The sequence below is a fragment of the Eumetopias jubatus genome, unplaced genomic scaffold (assembly GCF_037043125.1).
Source record: "Eumetopias jubatus isolate StellerSeaLion01/CBP00866 unplaced genomic scaffold, mEumJub1_p1.0 scaffold_2, whole genome shotgun sequence".
NCBI lineage: Eukaryota > Metazoa > Chordata > Mammalia > Carnivora > Otariidae > Eumetopias > Eumetopias jubatus.
The window spans coordinates 115,106,658-115,124,071 of record NW_028274808.1 but is presented as its reverse complement, the minus strand read 5'-3'; the positions used below and the strand labels follow the sequence as shown (position 1 = coordinate 115,124,071).

At 38.3% G+C, this 17,414-nt stretch overlaps 1 protein-coding gene across 2 annotated transcripts in view; it reads right to left on the bottom strand.

Annotated features, from left to right (window-relative positions):
• Positions 1–6,478: 6,478 nt before the first annotated feature.
• Positions 6,479–17,414, bottom strand: part of DKK2 (dickkopf Wnt signaling pathway inhibitor 2) — a 92,870-nt gene continuing 81,934 nt past the window's right edge. For both annotated transcript variants that reach the window (XM_088020087.1, XM_028121354.2), the window contains exons 2-4: positions 10,914–11,064; positions 9,592–9,747; positions 6,479–6,729 (exon numbers count right to left, since the gene is read on the bottom strand). In XM_088020087.1, the coding sequence (XP_087876213.1) occupies positions 6,479–6,729; positions 9,592–9,747; positions 10,914–11,064 (558 nt within the window). The remainder of the gene's footprint in view (positions 6,730–9,591; positions 9,748–10,913; positions 11,065–17,414) is intronic.

The following is a 17,414-nucleotide window of genomic DNA, read 5'->3' as shown; positions in this document are numbered from 1 at the left end:
CACCCTTTGCTTCAATAATTTTCTAAACCTACTGCTGTGAGTCAACCATTCTCTTCCCATAAGTTTTCCTTGACACTGTTTGACATCTGTATCAAATTGAAGTTTCTTATTAGCACCTTTTAGGATTTCTAGCGTTCCACTTGATGTCTCTTTCCTACATTCTGGCTTAAAACTCTCTGCTCTGTCTCTTTGCTCTGGCCCCTGTTTATTCCCTTTTCTATGTCTTCCTGCCACCCTCTCATTCTTCTGTTTGTCTGCAACTGCTTTTCTTAGTGCATCCAACAAGTTCTCTCTTTTTGTTGACTCAGTCTCTCCTTTACATGATTTATCCTCAAGCTCTCAAGATAGCTGGTGAGAAATTTGCAAAGGGCAACTTCCTAAAGAGCTGTCAACAGGAAAGAGTTTTTTTTAACCTTTTTTCCTTATCAACAATTTCTCAATGATCTTCATCCCTGGGCTAGGCTAGAGAGGCTCTGCATCCAGTCCAACAGCACAGCCAGTTGGCTCTACCTCCGACATACCTTAAATCCAACCATCTGTCGTGACCTCCACCTTACCTCGCAAACCTAAGCTACCAGTGCTTCTTGCCTGGGTGACCTCATCTCTTCTCTACACAGTAGCTTGCGTGAACCTTTGAAAACCTGTTAGCTCATGCTATTCCTCTGCTCCAAAGCTCTCGGCCCCTCCAGCTCTCTTTCAAAATAAAAGTACTTATGAAGGTCAATGAGGTTCTGTGCAATCTGACCCAACTCCTTCTCTAACCTCAACTTCCCTCTCTCTCCCCTTGCTCATCCTATCTGAGTCTCCTTCTCAGGTTTTTCCCAATGTCAAATGTTTGCCTGTGTTCTTCTTCCTTTACTGCTGTTTCTCTAGACATTCCCATTCCCAACCCCTCACTTCACTCAGGTTTCTACTCATATTTGCCTCCTCTAAGAGATGCCCCCAGCCCCACAGAATCTGTTTCTTTACCCAGCTTCAATTTTCTTCATAGGGCTCATCCTCTGTCTCCTATAGTCTTTATATAATTTTTATTTAATTATTTTCTGCCTCCCAGCTATTGCCCTAAAAAAAATAACTGGAATGTAAAAGCAGTGAAAGGATGAACTTTTTTGGTTTGGTTTTCTGCTTCTATCGAATGTGCCTACAAAGCTGCCTGGCACACAGAAGACATTCTCGGTGAGTATGTGTTGAGTGAAGGAATGTAAGTTGGGAGTGTCTTCTGGGCCTCAGGGCACCGTTTGCTAAAATAATTTTCAGGAGTATCAATAGCAATTTTATTTCAGGAATGTGTTGATGTGCTTCTACAGCTTGAATAAATGCAGGGATGAGGAAATAAGTAATGCATGAAGTAATGGAAGTTGCCATTATGGCACACCCCTAAAAAAGATCAACTTACAAGATATTATGGAGGCCACATCACCAGACCAAACATATTTTCAAGCACTGGTGATACTTTGAATATGCTAGGTGTATAAAAAAGAAGCCCCAATGAGGTTAATAGCTAATGGTGAGTTTCTAAAGTTGACCAGTTTTACGTGAAGACAGTAATGCCTCAAATACCACTCACTCTCTAAAAGTAGATGGAATACACAGGTGGATTCTCCTCCCAGCTTATCATATGGTAAACTATAGTGCTGTATCTAATATCTTGGTGGGATGTTTTTCCCAAGTAAGTTTAAGTACATGGGTCCTGGGTTCCAGAACTGATTTGGATTAGTTGACTTTTTTTTATTAGTTGACATTTTTAACAAAGCAAAAACATCTACCTTCTTTCACTCATATTCCAAGCATCTTTCTTATGGTTCTTGATGACACCATGTCCTGGATTTGTTAACAGGTTATTGCCTGGTATATCTTCCCTAAGAGCTAGAGATTGCCTTATTTTCTAAATGTGGTGACATCTTTGACTTAATCGGATATATCCAAAAATTGATTGGACATGATTAAAAATTAAGTCTCTCAGCAGAGCCTGGATGGCTTAGTCAGTCAGCTCTTGATTTAGGTCATGATCCCAGGGTCCTGGAATCTAGCCTGAGGTGGGCTCGGCTCTCAGCAGGGAGTCTGTTTCTCCCTCTGCCCCTCCCCCCACTCATGCTAGCACTCCCTCTCTCTCTCGCTCTCAAGTAAATAAATAAAATCTTTAAAAAATTTTAAATCTCTCATTCCAGTGAGATACTGTCCTGGCCATAGCTGCTGAAAGAGTCCCACTCAACACAGGCATCAATAAAGCCTCCAGCTAAGAGAGAGCAGAATACATCTGGGATGAGGAAGGAAAACTTTAGCCATTAACTTGAAGATTTTGCATTTCAGTTTCTTTGGGCTCCTTCCTTATTCTAAAGAGGAAGATAACAAATATAGACTTTAAGTTCATTGGACTTCAACTTATTTTGACTTTCACATGCAAGAGGGTTTAAATTTTGTGCATTAATTTCTCCTTGGGATTTCTTAATGGAACAGGATTTATATTCAAAAGTCTTTGGGTTGTTGGAATTTTATGATTGCAGTACTTTTTATACATTATCAGATACCCAATGTGTCATTTAATCTCACTGCAGAACCACTGATAGATTGTGGTGGATAATATGATGGCCATAATTTGAGATGCTGAAAAGAAAGAGGAGTTATTTTCCAACCCTGAGTATAGTGTGGTCTTGGAGTCAATTGAATTAATGAATTATTTTCATCCATCTTGCCATCTTCTGGGGATAAAAATTGAAACTTTCCACCCCTGGTCCTGAGAGTATCTATAAAGGAGTGACTGACATTGGGGGGAAGACCTCATCAGGTGTTGCTTTAGTAGATAGCTGATCTATGGTGGTGTGTTCACCAGAGACAAATGGCTATGTACAATGTGTTAAGAATATAAAGATCTGGGGAGTGATGTGGGGGAGGGGTTTCTTCTTTTCTAGTTCTTAACATTAGTTGAATGTGGAGTGTATAATAATCTTTGTCTCTATCCCTCATTCACTCCTTTCATGTGCTGTGAATTATCCAGTAGAATTTCAAATGAGATTCTTGAAGGAGAAATGCATAGTTCTGTTCCTTCCCCACCCTTCTTTGGCACAAATTGCCAGAAAAACTCTGTTCTGCCCATCCATGCAGTAAATTTTATAGGAGCTCCCACAGATAGAAGTGATGTTGCCTGGTGTTGTCTGAGATTGGGCAACTTTCTAGTATCTTGCTCCGGAACCTGGCTCTTTCTATTATCCTCTGGCCTACGCTAAGCTACACACCACACTCTCCGATAACTTTATCAGCCTAGGGTAATCTGTCATCTGCCTTTCTTTCTTAACTTTTTTTCTCAAATGGCCTGAATTTGGGGGGTAGAGAAAAGTGTAATTGATTGTTTCCCCCCTCAAATCCTAGGGCTGTGATAAGGCATTGTGTTTCTTGGCTAAAAGGGAAGTCAAGACAATTTGTCAGTTTTCAGAGCATCTCCCTGAGCTCAGTGGAAAAGAAAAATATCACCCATATGACTGTTATAGTCTAAAAATACACTGTAGCTAGGAAATACAAATGTTCTCAATTTGAGGAAATGGATAACTATTTAAGAATAACTAAGTGACTAATTAGAATAATGTGGGAGTTATTTCAGCAATGCTTGAGGTATCTTCAACTCTGACCTCTAGCTATGGGACTGTTTTAGCTTCATTACACTGCCATAGCTACACTTAATCCATTCTACTGTCACACAATGTTTATTTTCCACATTTATAGCCCATTAACATCTCTAATACAACATGGGCTTCTACAACCACTCCCAGTCTCAAAATTGGTGAGTTCTGTTTAACAAACACTACTGACATCTTTGTGCTCAGGAAGCAAAGACTTTCCCAGGAAGTGGCTTTGAGTTCACTCAGGGCCAGGTAACTCAGTCCGTATCCATATAGGGATAAAGATATTTTGTAGCTCCTTTGTGCCATCAGGGAATGAATCAATATGCTAAGCATGTTGGCATCTCTATTTGGGGACATTTTAATCGGGGTAGAAGATTATAGGAAATAGGCTAGGTGGCTTCAAGTGTTTTGAAGAAGTTTGTGGAGAACCCTTGTTCCAAGATGTTCCAGAACACAGAGTAAGAATAAATGGGTAGAAAGCACAAGCTGGGATATTTTAGTTTAATGAAAAAATAACTTTCTAACAATTACATCTGCCCTGCCATGAATAAGCTGCCTTTAGTAATAGTAAACTGCCTTGGATCATCTCATAGTGAGGTCATCCAAAAGATTCCTACCCCAACTGTCAAATCCATTTGAACTCTGAGAATCTATGATTCTGTGAAAGTTTTTCTCATAAGCAAAACACAAGGAAGTTTGAATTCCATTTTTGAAGGAGAAAAATTTAATATATTTTATCTTATTATACATTTTCCCTAAATTACAAAGTCAATAGCTGCAAATATATTCTGCTACAAAGCTTTCTGTAAGAAATATCTCTATAAGAAAATACATCTCATTAACATTTCCTGTAAATAAATTACTTCAAATAATAATTTTGGGATGTACATAAGGGAAATAATGCAAAAACCAGATTGTAAATGTGATTGCTATATAGGAAATGTTTGACTGAAATGTTCCGTTTTCATGTTGCCAAGCTTATAGAAACCTGTTTGCACAAACTTTGGTTCTTGGATAGATTAGCTTATAATTTTTGTTTTAGCAGACATGTGGAAAAAATGTAAATCTTAATCACCCTTGTAAATGTGTATGGGAGGCTGAAATTCTTAATAGACATGCAGGCTCAGATTCAATCTCTACTGGGAAAACTTGAATTTGAAACTGCAGAAGGGGTTCAAGTAAAAGAAAATTAAGGAGTGACTTGCAGTCTATAAAAGAAAAGGTCAAAAGTAACAACTATAAGATAACTTTTTTGCTTTATGCTCTAGACATAAATATTTAGAACTGAGTAAAGTAAAAAAAAGTAATAAAATGGTTTCAAAGAATTTGGAAACTGTGGTTTCTATAGGTTAGCAATATGTAGATTTTACAAGTTATTCCATTTATATTTTTTACTTTCAATGGCTGCAGAAAACAGAAACAATATCTTTGGCAAAAAAAAAAAAAAACAGCTGTTGCAGAGAGAGATTGGTACAGAAATTTCAGATGGTGCCATTGGCAAGTTAGACGTTTAGGGAGGACACTGGAACCTTACTATACTACCTGCCTTGGGAGTCCATTTCATGAGACCTCCCCATATTATTTTAGGACCTCAAAAAATATAAAATAAATATTTTGAGGTCAACTAGTGACCTACACAGAACTCATCTGCATAGTAAATATTGTGATAGCAAATCCCATGGAAAACTTCCATTTAGGTTGTGCGGCCTCAGGCTTCAAATATGAATAGCCAGTTTGTGCCTCAGACATATGATCAACATTTGCCCAAACCTGGGCACTTGACAAAGTTTTGTCCATTTCCTTTGTGTCCCTCGGTGCAGCACAAATGTAGATCAAGTTTCTATTATCAGCTTTTCCTCAATGTATTGCTGCGTGTGTAAAGAATACATGTATTTACCAATCTAATTCTACCAAACATGGGAAACGCCAAAGCTTCAACAAATAACAATCTATTAGCGTTGATTCTGTATCTTGGACACCTTAAAAATTTTTGAAATCTGTGAAATTCTGCTCTGTACTATTCACAATTAATTGGGATAGTTTGGAAAATAAAATATATTCAGGGTAGGAATCACATACAATCAAGAAAACGTGCAATGCCATTCCTTTAGAATGTGAATGGACTGCTTTTGTCTTATACAAAAACATTCTTGGGAATTACCAGTGAAAATAAATTTTTGAGAAACGTAACTAAACAGTTTAAAGCAAAACAACTTTGGTTTCTCCTAAAGGTGTTCACGAAAAGACTTGCAATTATTTTGAAATTATTCGGAAAATACTGACTGCTTTTTTTCTTATCTACCAAGCCCTTTCATTGAACCATGGAAGTAGTGTTCCAAACCAAAAGGTGATTCTGTGTCGCAAATTATCTATGTTCCATGCTTTCATTTCCTATTTAACAACTCTTTTCATGTGAAAGCCTATTGTATGCCAAGGGACTATTTTGTTAAACAATAACCTTGAACTAGAAATATGGCTTTTAGGTTATTTCTATAGGCAATCACCAATCTGAAGGACACCAATCCTCCAGCACAACCTAAACTCTTGGAAAGTCACATGGTATTCATCAGTAAATTTCACTGTGTGCTTTTTTTTTTTTTCAGTAATAGCATTTTCACAAATGTGTACATTATTTACATAAACAAGTTGCATCACGGAAATGCATCGGTTGTACTACATTTGTTACCCCTTTCTAATCTGCTTATTCTCTTTTCCTTTTTCTCTCTCTGTGATCTCTATATTCATATCACATTCCTTATGTTAGCCATTCTTCTGAGATCCAAATCCTATTTTCCACCATGCTATAATGCATTAAATACACAGATTCACAGTCTGCTAGTGATGATTTTCCTCAGAGGTGATCATATTTTCTGACACACGTGGAGTCTGGCTTTGGAGGAATAGGTGGCATCTTTCCATACTTTACACGATAGGCCCTTTGCGCAGTCACACCGCTGGAAAATTTCCAGCCCATGAGAGCCCTTCTTGCGCTGTTTGGTACAGACTTCCCCCTGATGGAGCACTGGTTTGCAGATTTTGGTCCAGAAGTGGCGAGCACAGCAAAACCCTTCGATGCAGTCTGATGATCGTAGGCAGGGGTCTCCTTCATGCCCTACAGAGATGATGACCAAGAGATATTACCATGACACTTTAGGAAAAAATCCTACTCTGCAATCAGAAGCATCTACAATATTTTTACTTGTACTGTCTTCCATGGAGTTATCATTTATGATGGAAAGTCTTGGATTCCTATCGATCGGCTCTCCGTCTAATCACGTCAAGCCATTATTGTCCATTTTGATTATTCGCTGTCTGAATATCAAGCTTCATGAATAGCAAGGACTGTGCTTCATCTTCTCTTTACTTCGGCATGGTCTGCTCTTAGATCTTTCTCTGATCATTATTTTTAACGAGGTGAGTGAAAAATAAGCAAAGAAAGAGAATTGCTTTCAAAGTAATTAATTTGATACCTTCTTGGGAGGTATAAATAAACTCTGATTCAGGGAGAAAGCTGAAATTCTCAGGGACTCCTAAAACCCTGCTTCACTGTCTAGCCAGGAAAACAGAAACTTAAGACAGAAGATGTTTAATGCAGAGAACTGGGCACGCAGGTGGCGGCAGACGAAGAAGGCCCAGAGGATGGTAAAGCAACAGAGCAGGAAGCCGCTACCACAGTTAGGCTGAAGGATCCAGTGGAGAAGGTCATGTCAGAATCTGGGGCCAGGAATCGCTAGTTGGGACTGGAATCCCAAAGGCCCACTGACAGGGAGCCTAGGACGCGCAGTCTCTAAAGAGCTGTGATTCAGAGCAGAGTAGAGAAAGGGCAGACAGCCCCAGGGTCAACAAAGAACCCATCATTAAAAACATGTGGAAGAACAGATCTGGATATTTAATTCAGAAAAAATGACTAAATCAGCAAAAGAGCAAACACACATCACAGCTGGGTTGATGTGTCACCTATACAAAGAAGGGGTCAAAAAACTTCTTTGTATTTTTGTCAGATTGTAAATATTTAGGCTTTTTAGGCCATGTGATCTGTCACTCCTCACTTCTGCTGTCACAAAAGCAGCCATAAGTAATGCCTAAATGAAGAGGCAAGTCTGTGTTCCATTAAAACATTATTTTACAAAAACAGGCAGTAGGACGTATTTGGCACACAGGCTGTAATGTGCCGATCCTGGTCTAAAGGATTGTCTGTCAGCCCAGATATAACCAATCCCACTATGTGATATGGACATGACCCACTAGGAGTTCTTCCTAGTTTCCATCAGAAAATTATACATAAAACTATATAAAAATATTAGTAAATTTGAAACTGTATGGTGACATAGCTATCTATTGGAATAAGGAAGTGTACTCATGTAATGACAAATGCGTGTGAATTTGGTGGAATAGAAATAGGAGATCGGGTAAAGACATAGGTCTTCAGGGAGCATAGACAGGGGATAATTAAAGAGGAATTGTTAATCTTTTTAACATTATCCATGTCAACATTAATATTCCAGGTCTGACTAATAGGTCAGTTATTCTATAGGATACTAGCTCTGCAGAACATGAAAATGTGGGGAAATATTTTTGTGGTCAAGAAATTATTGACCACAATATTTGTGGTCAATATTGAGGACATACAGTGTTTAAAAAACTTAACTAGTTTTCCTCACTGCCAGGCTTCTCAGAGCCCTCAATATTCCAATTGTATAAAGTTCCCAAACTGGGAGATGCATTATTACAAAACTCTTGAACACGGCACACTTTCATTCACAGACTGTCTTCAAAGAGTATTGCTCCACAGAACACACTTGAAAGAAGCCTCCTTTAAAGATGGACATGTTTCATGCCTTCAACCTTCTACTATTAGTAATAAAGATCAATAATTTCATGCTTTCAAATTTTACTGTTAGTGATTAGGCGTCCCAAATATTTTGATACAAGTAAGGGGATTTTATGACCATATATAATCCCACTAGAAACCAATTATTTTTGATAAGTTGGTCTATGAATAGTATATTATGTGGTTGTTTAGTAAAATTAAATTTCTGCAAAGGTGAGAAAATGATTCAAAAGCTTAGGGATTTAATCATATGACTGCAAACATTTAAAGGCAGGACTGTTTAGAAAATGGCATGATTGATCAGGGGTGCTGCAATTCTCATAATATATATTTCCTAACAATTTAAGATCTCTTAGAAACCTCCAGCATCCTCAAAATTAAGAATTAATAAATTCAGTTAAAATCTTGCCAACAAAGTATCTTCCTGGTATTTTTTCTAAAACCAATGCAATGAATTATCAATATTTTAATTTTACTTCTCTTAAAACAAGAAAAAGTAAGCATAGAGCTACAGATCGCTTACCTTTTTTTTTCCTTTTGAAAGTGTTTATTTTTTATTTGTTCAAATTATGTGTACATGTACACGTCTATACACATGTACAGTTTTTTAAAGAGAATAAACGTGTGTTAGAGTCAGGCAGATCTTGGTTCAGACTTCAGTCCTGACTCATTAGCTATTTTGTGCTGGGTAAGTTCCTTTTCCTTTTCGTCATTTGTAAAATCTGGGAGACTATTCCTGCCACGTGGTGGTTGGGATTGGACAGGGCGATGCCTGGCGAGTACTAACATCTCCTGGTCCTTCGGTCATCCTCCCAAGTTCATTTCCTTCACACACGACTTCAACTTCCTACTCTTCATTTTTGAAAAGTATTTGTACTAAGATATTTAAACTGGTAATCAACCTTTTATTCTCAAGCTTTTTTTTTGTTTTTTTTTTGGGGGGGTTAATTTTTTATTGTTATGTTAATCACCATATATTACATCATTAGTTTTTGGTGCAGTGTTCCATGATTCATTGTTTGTTCATAACACCCAGTGCTCCATGCAGAACGTGCCCTCCTCAATACCCATCACCAGGCTAATCCATCCCCCTACCCCCCTCCCCTCTAGAACCCTCAGTTTGTTTTTCAGCAGATCGCTTACCTTTTATATGTGACATCTTAGTGTGTGGTCTTCCTAGATTCTGCCATCCCAAGTCATGGTTTGAGTAATGACCATGGTTTCGATCTCTGTGTCGAGTGCCATCCAGAGCTGGGATGTGAGGGGTTAAGATGCTCTCAGTGACAGGGATGCAGATGCCTGGAGATGGCAAGTAAGTAGTTAGACTTATCTGATTCTATAAAGTGTGATTCTTACCCAAGTATTGTGCTGATGTGAGGTGTGATGCTATCTCCTATCTATCTGTCTATTTATCTATCATCTATCTTTTATCTATCCTCAATTCATTCAGCCATTCATTTATTTACATAAACAATATTAAATCATATTATTTAATATTAAATAGAATTAGTTTGGCCTAACTAAGGCTTCCTTAATTTGAATCTCGTCTCAAGACCAGGTGTCTGTGGGCAAAAATAGGAATAAAAACATTTCATTAAGTTGTGAATACGTGTGTTTAGAATAGTGACTTAGTAAGTATTAAATTAATATTAGCTATTCCTACTTTTAAAATGCCTGACCAGACATCCATCTTCAGGATCCAGGTTCCTTTGTTCAATCAACAATATCACCCTAGTCTACATTGTAAACATCTCTCCCTTTCACCTGTCCCAGGTACTTCCAATAGGACTCTGCCCAGAGGTCAGGAGCATGTATATGGACAGGAGTCTGATTATCTTGGTTTATATGACTAGATTTATGTTTCAGATCACCTTCTGTAATTATTTAATGGTTTTATCCTGTGTTGTCTGTGGTTCTTCATTTCATCATTAATGCTGAATTGTATGCCTAGAAGTTCACTGACATTGGGTGAAGTCATGCTTATGGAAAGGCTGGGGAATAGACCCGCGTGTCTCCATTTGGAGGAGCCAATCCCCCCCTCACTATGAATGTGGTGAGTGGGGGGGGGGCTTTAAAAGAAGACACCCTGAATATAAGAACCGAGGTATGAAACTGGAAGAGGGCCACACGACTGTATTGCTCAATCACATCAGGTTCTTTGTTTGGTCTTTTGCACGTATTCACTTATGTGCTTATAGCTATTCACGTACAACACTTTGGCGTGGCAAATCCTGGATTGCCATAGAATATAGAATCTAGAAATATAGATCAGAGTCCAGGAAAACTAGGATTTGGGAGGTAATCCAAGTAATTGTACACATATCTAAACCGTGATCCAATCCCTGCCAGTTTTGAAAGGCTCCTTGCATTTCAGGGGTCTGGCTAAGGAGAATGTAGTCGAATTTGCTAGACAAGCCTCCTACAGAAAGAGGAAGAGGCCCGTCAACACTGAACTGGATCTTTACCATTATTGCAGCGGGTACCGGGACAACACATGCCATCTCTGTGGCAGCGCTTCTTTTTCCTTCGACACACCATGCAGGCCGAGGATCCCTGGTGGGGACTGTGGCAATATCTCCCAATTTCACATTCCTTATCACTGCTACAAGGGTAGGCCTGTCAGAAAGTGCAACAACACCAAACGCAAAGTAGATTAGATTCCGTCACACCTATCAAAGTTACTGCAGCAAATCATGATGGGAAATAAATCACAGTAGGTTTCTCATCAAAGGAAATATGCCATTGAAATCACGTTCTGAACACAGATCCTACAGAGTGACACTTCCTTCATCAAGGACCCTCTAACTACTGATTGTTGACAGGGACAAAGATAAAGTTGATGCTATTCCTATATTTTTGTTGACACGACTTTGGAGCTGGGATTTTACATTTTGTGTGGATAGGTAGCGCTTTTAAGAGTACCTTTGGGGGCTCAGAAATTCTTGTGACTGTTATATTGCCACTGATTTATGGTGTAAATGAAACAGTGAGCCTCACTACTCCTCACTACACGACTGAACTGGATGAGGGGAAGTTTAAATGAAACAACAAAGGGCTGTGTTAGAAGCTGGAACACATCTCCTGCCCAGTTGGGGAACAAATACATTCAGAGTGACTCCCCACAAATCTTGCCTGTGAGGAGCACGGCAGAGAACCACTTCCAGAACCATTTGAGGTAACAGGCTGTTTGGCACAAAGAAATCAAGGAGCTGGGTTCTCATTCCAAATGCGGGTTGATGAGCAGCAGTGGGGTTCTAAGCCGTCAGAGAAATGCTCAACTCCAATGACATCGTGTTCTCGAGAAATAAAAAGGCAGGCTCTTTACGTACAAATCAGCCCTATGGGCTCTGGGGCCTTCAACTTATACAGAAAGGACCCGGTGCCTCTATTTCTCACCACGTGAGGCTACTTAAGCAGTGCCCTAGATTATCTCCCAAAATAAAAATACATTCTCCAGTTACGTACTCCTTGCCTCTTGGAAGTTTTCAGGACACTTAAAATGTGCCTGTTTGCAGAGGCAGAGTTGAGAAACTGAGCTGCCACGCCACACATCAAACTTCCTCATATTTTGAAGCATGTCGACAGGGAGACTTATTTATAAGTTGTTTTTCTTTTCTTTTTGTAGCTCTTTCCTGTTTTCAGAATAATGCATGGGGTTTTTTTTAATTGAAAAATACAAAAAGTAAAAAGAAGCTATGTAGTTATTTTTAAGCACACATAAAGGATATGAATGTAAACCTATGGGCTAAGGTTTTTGCAACCCTCAAATAATTAGTGGGATTTGAGTGCTTTGCTTATGAAATGAGGTTTGGTGACCTCGGTCTGCACACACGGTCTATTTCTTTTCCCCTTCTTTCTCCCTCTCTTACATTCTCTTTCCTCCCCACACTTCTGCTACATGTGGCTACCTTCAGTGTCCCCGTGTTTTCTGTTTAGATCTGATCCTCTTCAGTTTGACAGAGGAAATAAATGTTAAGCTGACATGTGAGGCTGAAAACTCTACATGTTCTATGGGGAAAAAATACACTTTCAGCATCATTACAATAGGAAAATCACGAATTTTGAGTTTGCAAGTGCTTTTGAAGGATTGCATAATGGCCATGTTTGATGCCTACATTATAATCGGAGCCAGATAGAGCTATAAAATGATTTTGCATATTATTGTCCCTTTCTGGATCTCCATCACTTGGCTTAATGGAGAATCTGAATGAGGTTAAATTCAGAGTATTAGGCCATTTTTCAAGAATCCAAGACTGATGAAAACAAAACAAATGTAACTTCCCGCCTTGCCACACTCTTTCCCCCAAGCACTTTACTCCCTTCATATTTAAACCCATTAATTTTAAGTGAAATACAATTCACATGTTTCTGATTCATTTACATTTATTTCATCAAATTGTTTTGCAAGAAACATTTGATGTCTTACATGTTTTTTTCTTCCTCAAAAATAGGACATGTTCTTTCAATGGAAATACACATGTGCTACCTAAAACATCATGTGCAATTTGCAACACAAACAACAAATCTTCAAGGGATTCTGAATATAGAATAATACTTGATTCCATTCCTAAAAAAAAAAAAAAAAAAACCACAATAGTCTATAAGGTAAAAAAACAAGTTGATTGCTAACAGTAGCAGTTTGTTTTGCGGAAAATTGTGGAAGACACATCATTAACTTCCCATTCTCAGTTTGTGGGAAATGGAAAATATTTGATGCATGGGGGTCCTGGGTGGCTCAATCCATTGAGCAACCGACTCTTGGTTTCAGCTCAGGTCATGATCTCAGGGTCATAAGATAGAACCCCACTGTGTGCTCCACATTCAGCACGGAGTCTGCTTGAGATTCTCTGCCTCTCCCTCTTCGTCTGCCCCTCCCCCCCGACTTGCACGCACTCTCTCTCTCAAGTAAATAAAATCTTTTTTTTAAAGAAAATATTTGACACAGATGATATTGCAAAAAGCAATATGTTTAGTAGTCCTCTATTTGAATAGGATCACAGTAAAATTCTCACAAGTTTTTCAGAGGAAAGCTCAGTTGGTCTAAGAAATAAAATATATTAGAGGACATGCAGTTTTATTATGCTATTTTTATAGTTTTATTTAAAGCCAATTTAAATAGAAATGACACAGGCAGAAAAAATATGCAGAATTTTTTGTAATGAAAGATTATTGTTAATGTGATCTTGCACTTGAAGTGCAATCCCAGAACATAACATTAAAAGCAATTCTTTGACAATTAAAATAAAATTTTAATAATTGAAATGCAAGGTTATATTATATAGCTTCTAGTATGCTTATGAAACTCCTTGCTCCAATAAACAACCTTTAAATATGAATAAAATCAAAAAGTGGTAGGACAGGTGGAAGCAGGTTTTAGGGAAAGCGAAGAAGATGGGAGCATGTCTTACCTTCTGAAATCAATGTCTCCCAGCCCAGATCTACTCAGCCATATAGTTTCCTTTGGCATAACCATTAGCAACAAAACACAGAACATGAGAAAATATGGATCTGACCCATTAATAGCAATTGTCATATTTTCAGCCTAATACATTATTTTTCAATAAAGAGCTTGAAATAAGACATTTTCATCTCAAGGATGAGGGCTCTGCAGCTTGCTACTGTTTCTTCCCATATTTCCCCTTTAAAATGTCTGGAAATTCTATCATAGTAGGCAAGACAGGAAGGGTGGCAGAATGGGAGGGAGGGAGGTGGGAAAGGGGGGAAAGAGGGAGAGAGAGAGAGAGAGAGGAGAGGGAAGCACATGGTTAAAGTAGTTTTGGAGGATCCTGAAGAAGGGATGATTGTGGCATTAATAGGCCACTGTAGGGAATTATATACATTAATAAAAGTGCCATTCAGAAACTTTCCCATAGAAAAATCTTTATTTTCCACTTACTTTGGCCTCAAAAGCCTGTTGCTGTTCCTGTCTGATGATGGTTTTATGGCAAACGAAAAATGAATTTGATTGAGTATCTTAATCTAACTTTCCATTTAACAAAAACAATAATATGCTTCTCTGTTACTTATTTGTAGAAATTAATAAGAAGACCGATCTTTTTTACCTGCTATGGAAATTATTAATAGTGAATTGGCATGGTTCTTCATTGACTTGTCTAGGTAAACAGTCTGAGGAACAGTGACATTAGGCTGCATAAGCATCCAGGAATACTTGCCTTCATGCAAAATCATTCATGACTTAGCCTCAGTCACAATTAGGAGATGGATTCATTTGAGACACCTAATAATAACAGATGGGATGGGCCATGAATTAAGAATATACGAGAGCTGTCCATGATCAGGCCAAAAAACAAAGAGGTTTTGCCCAACCCCATTTCCAGGCTAAAAATAAAGTAGTTTCTGTAAATAGCAGCACTAGTTATCATTACAACCATGACAGGAACTAAAAAAAGAGTGAACGCATTGGACACAGCTTGAAAATAAAGTCCATCAAAAATGAGCATTTCTTTTAGTATAGAGGATTTTTTTACATCTATTTACTCTGTGCTAATTTGGAATCATTACTTAAAATTTTAGCAATGAAGTAAAGAGAGGTTAAGTAACTTCGGCAGATAAGTCCTATGTGCTCAGTAGCAGAGAATTTGGGGATTCAGGGTCCTGCCCTAGCTTTCAGGCCTCCCTGCAAGGTATAATGACTAAGAGCATTAACTAGTGACAGTTTGTTGTACACATAGATAAGGAGTTTTCAGTGCTGACCTGTGTGCCGAATTTAGAGATTAGAAAAATAAACTTGGCCACTTCTCTCTCTAGAGGCCTCCAAATACCAACAGCATGTCCTGGTGCAGCTGTTGGAAAGATAGAATACTGGCGGACAACATGGGCAATACCGTAAACAACATTTTCTCATTTCATTTCTTGACAACAGTTTTATGTCCATTTAAACTCAATGTAATCAGAGTTACAAGCAAAAGCCCATCATGCAGTTTGTGATAATTAAATAATATTCTAATGAATGAAATAAAATGAAATGTTACTCCATCTTATTTGAACTAATTGAGTCTTTTTTTTTTTCAATTATTATCAAAACTGCAGGGAGAAAAAGACCTGCTAATTCGAGATTAAGAGTCAAGGTGGAATTTATTCTTATTTTTCAGGGCTGCCCATCCCTTAAAACACACCAATGCGATAATGACAGAATCAGACCCCTAAGACTAATGACATAGAAAAAAGTTTTTTAGGCATCTCAGCAGCACTGGCTATTGAACAAATCTTTGGCCACAACTAAAACCTTAGTGTAACTCCTGAGTTTTCAAAATAATGACATTGTTCCTGTTTAATGATGGGGAGAAAAAAAAAAAGAAGAGAGAAACATCACATAGTGTTCATGTGGGCTGGCCACCCATCCGGATTCTTGCAAGACTGTCCTAGTTTTGTTGTTGTTGTTTTAATCGGGACAATCCTTTGTCCCCGCAAGCACTGTTTGTAACAATCGGAAGTTTTCTGGAGCCAGAAAAACATCATCAGCTGGGCAGGCAGAAGAAAGCCTGCAGGGGGACGACCCAGCTATGGGAATAAAAAACATTTGGGGCGAGTGGATAGAAGGAGGTAGCAACAAAGGGCTGGGGACTAGAATGTCTAGAATGTCTGGGGTCTCAAAGAGAACATAGCAGGAGGTTGGCAATTACTTTTGGGAAATTGTTGCCATCAGACTGGCTCCCCGTAGGTCCTTAAAGAAAAGATTAATTTCCCTTGCCCTGATGTTCCATCTGATAGTTCTCTGTTTCAACGTATATGCAAGGTATGCTATCCTTTAAGGCGGTAATTGCAAAGTCAAACCTTAAGACTGCAACTTCAGGAGGTGCAGGGACATGGGACTCAATCTGGCTAATGTGCGGTCGTATACTGCATGCCAAAGGCTGTGCCATTGGATCTTTCCTTTGTCCACAATTACCTCTAGGGGATAAGGGTGTATCTTTGAGGATTCCTGAACATAAGGCCAGGAGGATTGAGCTACATTAAATTGGAGAGGAGAAGTTCATGATGTTCTGGCTGTGTGCCATAGGTTCATTAAGGCAGCTGTTTGGGTATTCATTCAATATCCAATAATTGTTTATTCAGCATTTATTTATTGAACACCAGCTACAATCCAGACACAACCAGTTCTGTGATCTACAAATGTTTTCCCTGCACCATCCCTAAAATAATTTTGAAAAGTATACATCCTCTCACACATCTGACATGTAAAATTTTTCAGCATAAGTGTAGTTTGTTTTATGAATATGGCATGTAATGTTTATAAGATGAAATTCACAGTAATTTGACATGATTCAATAAAATAGCTTTTACCTACCTGATTGATCAATGCATACTGATCCTAAAATAAGTCACAACATGGTCATGGATATTTTTCTTTGAGAAAATTAGTTTTAGAAAATGTCCAGTTAAATTTTAAAATACACAAGTCATCACAACTATTTTAGATGTTCTGTATCCAGAATTTTCCAGCCAGCGCCAAGCTTCACTTTTAAAGAATTAAAGACAAGGCAAGATGTGTTTAGGATGCCCTAATCCACTGTTAAGAACGTCTTTGTTAAAACCAATACTCCAAATTTTATGTTAGTCTGTCATCCATAAAAGGTTTTATTCTGCTGGTTAATGCAGTATATCAAGATTTGGAATGTATGACGATGTTGCCTTTCTTTCCACATAAAATGGCAAAAGACTTATTGTAAACACAGGCACATTCCCAGACAATTTTAAGGAAAAAAAATCATGGGAGTTAAGGATATGGAAATTGATTTACTGAAAACAATTCATGCTGTGCACACCGTGGAAAACCTTTGAGTACCTTTTCCACATATTCATTTTAGGGCTGGGGTTGTTAGATATTTGGTTTTTGACACAGAAGTTCAGAGCTGAGAGAACTCTGCTAATGCTGCCTGGATCATAAGTTAGGAAAGATGGATCTCTGCCAGTGGTCCATTAACTTCCCCAGTGTATTCAGAGAT